This window comes from Montipora foliosa, chromosome 12, assembly GCF_036669935.1.
Source record: "Montipora foliosa isolate CH-2021 chromosome 12, ASM3666993v2, whole genome shotgun sequence".
In the NCBI taxonomy this organism is placed as follows: domain Eukaryota; kingdom Metazoa; phylum Cnidaria; class Anthozoa; order Scleractinia; family Acroporidae; genus Montipora; species Montipora foliosa.
The window spans coordinates 1841905-1846904 of NC_090880.1; the positions used below are offsets into that span (position 1 = coordinate 1841905).

The window sequence follows — 5000 nt, forward strand, 5'->3', positions numbered from 1 at the left end:
ATGCTGCTAACCTACACATCCGTCGCCCAAAATCGATGTTTATTTTACGTGCGATGTGGAAGAAAGCGGTAATTCGAAGAAAAAAGATGCAGACCGCATTGCATTTTATGTTTGCAATAAGACAGCAGCTGTTAAATATTAGCCTTCTCACGCTGCTGCTTTTGTGTTAGAAAAACATCATCTTTGCTGATGCTACTTTGACAAGCATAAGTAGCTCTCTACGTCGCCATTTTGAGCAAGTGACGTATACAAGCTCCAGTACACATGCTCTCTGAGGTAAACTGCTTGCGAAGTACATTATAATAGTTTATGCATAAGGATCGGCACATGAAAAGCACGGCGTCTGAATCAAAGCCGTTCCAAAGGCGAAATTCCCGGCTAAGCCAGGCGGGAAGAACGGGTGAGCCGTTCCAAATTGAACAAGAGGCTGTAAGTAGCCTATACTCATGCGCTGCCAGGTTATTTGTACTTAAGTTGACAGTTTAATAATAATAATAATAATAATAATAATAATAACTTTATTGTACATCACAAAAAGAGGTATATAGGTGTTACAAGAATCTATTTGAGAGAAGTTGCTCTTTATCCTGTGAGTTCATTGACCTATACTTTTCATCTTTATTTGAAAGAGTTTGTTTTTTTCGATGGGTCCATAGACCTGTACTTTTCAAAACAATTTGAAGGAAAGTCTTATTTTTTTCTCTGGGTCCATTGGGTTGTAAATTTCTCTCCTCTTTCTTCCAGTTTGCTGCAATTTCTGAAGTAGATTTATGCTCTCTTATTATTTGTTACCTTTCTATATTTGGTAGTTCACATAATCATCTAAGAAATGCAGCCTTATACTTTGTTTGAAAACAATTAAATTTACTTTGAATAATAGAACAAAAGAGATCAATAAAAGAACGGAATCTACATTTGAAAATACTTTTGTTACATTTTTTGGTTCAGAACCATTATATACAAAAACGTGGTAACTCATCTTTTGCTTTGCATACCACTGGAAAACACAACTAATGCAGTAGCTAGAAATTCACCAACCTCGTTCCCAGGGTCTACTACGCTTTCAAGATGGCGGTTCGCCCCGCCATCTTGAAAGCGGAGTAGACCCTGGGAATGAGGTTGGAAATTCACATCAAAAAGCCTGTGCTGCTTTCCTTATTATCCAAAATGGCAGTTTTAAGCTGTTATTTACTGGGAACCACATTACAAGATAAATTTCCCTGACATCTTGCTCTATGAATAACTTTTACATGGCCAGCGGCTTACGCCTAATTTCTTTAGAAAATCAGAGATAAAAACATATTTTGCTGGAGTAACATTTCTGATAAATTGCTCTTCCATCCTCAATGATGCTATCAACTGTTTGAGAGGTGCAATAGTTACAAAACTTTTGAGGTGGAAAAACAAATAGAATAAAATGACACAGCAGAACATTCTTTGCAAGAACATGCAAAGATAAAAATCATTTAAGTGCTCCTAGGGTCTAAAATTTTGGTTTCGAACATGTAATGAATGAACAATGCTTCCACAGTTGCTTTACATTTTAATAATGTTAACACATTTTAATCTCATACGTAACAGATGTTTGTGCACATATATTCTGAAAATGTTGTACCAAATTCATTAATGAATCTATTTCAATTGAAGTACATGTTGCAAATGGATCCCATACCTAATAAATCTCTGCCATGATAGTAAAAGTTTTTACACCTCCCATTAGGCAGACAGTATATTGCTACTGTGTAAAGTTCAAGTGTTAAAATATATGCATGATAATTATCCATGAGCGGCGGGTCTAATTTGCAGGTCGCAGGTTGCAGGTCGCGGGTTGCAGGTCATTGTTTCACCAATACAGAAAGTATCCTAAACATTCTTAAAAGCTAACCTTAGCTTTTATGAATGTTTAGGATACTTTCTGTATTAGTGAAACAATGACCTGCAACCCGCGACCTGCGACCTGCGACCTGCGACCTGCGACCTGCAAATTAGACCCGCCGATCCACGAGCAAAGAATCAAAGGCAGCTAACATTGATATAACATAAGGAAAATCTGAAATTATAGGAAGTGCACTATTTAGCAAACCACTATAACTATCACTGTATGTCAACTGATAATTAATGTAGCTTAAGTTATAACCATAACAGGCAAATCTGTCAAAAATAGGAGTCCCTGTTTGCATGATTTTGACAAAGCTGAATATACACACACTGTTTACATCTGATCTGTCGAAGCGAAGATGGCCAACGTGGATTTCGATTCACTTCAAAAGGAATACTTAGACGCCCTTCCCTCGGGTTTTGAGGGGATGAAAAATCTTGCTTTGCAGAAAGTGGAGAAGATTACTCCTCTAGCTGGCATCCAGCCATTTGCAAACACACAAGATAAGCTACTTTTATAGGTGTTCTTTTGAAATTTGAGCGGGTTAGAGCTGCAAGTCACCATGCCAAATAGTTTCCATAAAACTTTAGTTCTGAGAAATTCATGAATTGGAAACTTTTCTGATTTTCTAGTGCCTAAAGTTTCCAATTCATGAATTTTTCAGAAGCGCAGTTTGTAAAAACTATTTTAAATCACTTTTCCACACAAACACTGTTAATTTCAGACGTATTTGCCTTCTCATTATTGATAAGATGGCTTCCAAAACCATCATGATAAGATCTATTCAGGCTGCAAACTCACTCAAACTCATTATTACTCGAACTCGGCTTTGATAGATCTCACGCATTCAGACAAGTTTCCCACGCCCAACTGACAATAGTGTGTATAATTGCTTAAAAACCGATTAATAGAAATTCAATTTTTTTTCGGCGAAAAACAGTTGGTGAGTCCGGTTTTGAAGTCGTCAAAAATCCTTCTACAGCCTCGGTTATCTTCGGAAGTCGTCAGGAAATCTTCGGCAATCGTCGGAAGTCATTGGAAATCTTTGCCGATCTTCGGAAGCCTTCGGAAATCCTCGGACGAAAATTATTTGGACGTCTCCAGATTTTCGTACTCTGGGGGTTGGCAGGTATGCTAAGGGGTTGCTCTAAGGTTCTCAAAGATCACAAGGAGAGTTGATGGAGATCACTTTGAATGACCTTTTATCGATCCCCGCTCTCGTGCAAAGTGTTTATTTGTAAAACAAATTAGAAAAAAAATATATAATTTTGTCTTTAATGCCAACGTCTTACCTTTGGCTCCACAATCGAAAAAGATTTATTCTAACAGCTCGATCCGTACGACCCGGGCCGTAGGACCGCGACTACAATCACAAAGTTTGAACAAAGATGCGATGACTCGGGCGCGACCATGCACATCCAAGAGAAAATGACATATCTTAAGGGCTAGACTTTCAAAAGTCCTTCGTCTAGTGTAGATTCCCGTCCGAAAATCACGCCTCGCTCGCCAAAATATGTTCTCCAGGGATTCAGTTCTCGTGACGTGGAATTGTGGCAAGCCTACTTGAGGGCTTGAAACATGAGAGGGATGGTTGATTTCTTCAAACACGCACTGTTTATTTTGTCATGCAAAATGGACTGATATTCCAAGCATACATACATTTTAAGACTCTAATACTTCTTTTCAAGTCTTTCTATTAATTTTTCTGACTCAACAATACATTTTTCAGCAGCTATTAATTGTTGTGAATAATCCCCTCCCACCCACCCCACGTAAAGTTACAGTCATGTATGTAAATGTTTGCAAGCATAAATTTCCATGCACTAATGTGACACGGAAAACAAGAAACGGAGGGCAGTTATACCTCATGCGCTTACTGCGCATGAGTAAATAGCCGTTCAAAATTGATTCAGACGCCGATCTTTTCATGTACTTAATTCAAGGAGTTAGGTTCGGCTCATGAAAAGATCGGCCTCAGTCGTCCAATCACAGCCACGCTTCCTTCGTGTTGACACATTCGCGAAGCCGGAAAGCATTGAAAGATGCGAGAATGACACTGCACGAAAAAACGGATTTACAGCGATTTTGCGCAGAGCAAATATAATGCAAACGTATATTTAATCTAGAGCAAACCTGTAGCAAACATGGTAAATGCCGCATTTGCTACTATGTTCACACAGGTGTGAAAATATAGTGCAAATGTGGCATTTACCACGTTTGCTTCAGGTTTGCTCTAGAGTAAATATATGTTTGCATCATATTTACGCTGTGCAAATTTGGTGAAAATCCATTTTTTTCGTGCAGTGTGAAAACCGTAGTAAACAAACTTTTGCGCATTCATGCCGCTTTTATTAGATAATAGGATTTTGTACGTAGTAGGCTGTTCGCGATCGTAACTGTATTTATCAAGCCTTCAAGGAATTAACATTAATTACGAAGATGCTAACAATTAAATTTCACTGTTTTCAGTAAGTCCAACCCCAAAATATTCGTAGCACAATATTTTATCCTACGGGAACAAAGTTTATTTGCATGTCAATATATATTCCTTGAAAAAATCGGCAAGAATTTGTGACGCTGGTGAATAATAAAGCAGCTGCTATTTCCAAAAACGATGGAATTACCTGGTGATAAATAACTTCGTCTAGGAGAGTGAATTTTTGACTTTGCAGAAACATCGGTCAACCTCAAGAATTGGGCGATTGTCCTCTTTGTGTTGAATTTGCACATTTTTTGTCAAAATTTATAACACTTGAAAGAAAAAAAGCAAACTAACAAAATCAAAAACCCGGTGTATTGCCAGCATTTTGACACAGATGTATCCTTTTTTACGCGAGTTGTTAGTAAACACGCAAAATAACTTGATCATGGCGGCCGCTGAAATCGACGGCACTTTCGATTTTGCGATTTCCTTGCGCAGCCAAAAGTACAATCTTCCAAAATGTTTTTCGCTTATGGTAACTTTTTATATTCGAGGTTCAAAATTTATGTTGTTTTCATGTCGCAAATTTTATTGCTGATGGGCAAAATATTTTATTATCGATCGACATATCCTGAAAAGTTCCTACTGCTCTTCTCACAAACTGTATACAGTTTGTGGGAAGAGCAGTAGGAACTTTTA

The 5000-nt window shown here is 37.9% G+C and overlaps 1 protein-coding gene across 1 annotated transcript in view; it reads left to right on the forward strand.

Annotated features, from left to right (window-relative positions):
• The window catches only part of LOC137979992 (uncharacterized), a 7066-nt gene that overhangs the window by 7 nt on the left and 2059 nt on the right, over nt 1-5000 (forward strand). Inside the window, exon 1 of the mRNA XM_068827311.1 lies at nt 1-163. This exon is cut by the window's left edge and continues 7 nt beyond it. Coding sequence (XP_068683412.1) covers nt 1-163 — 163 coding nt within the window. The remainder of the gene's footprint in view (nt 164-5000) is intronic.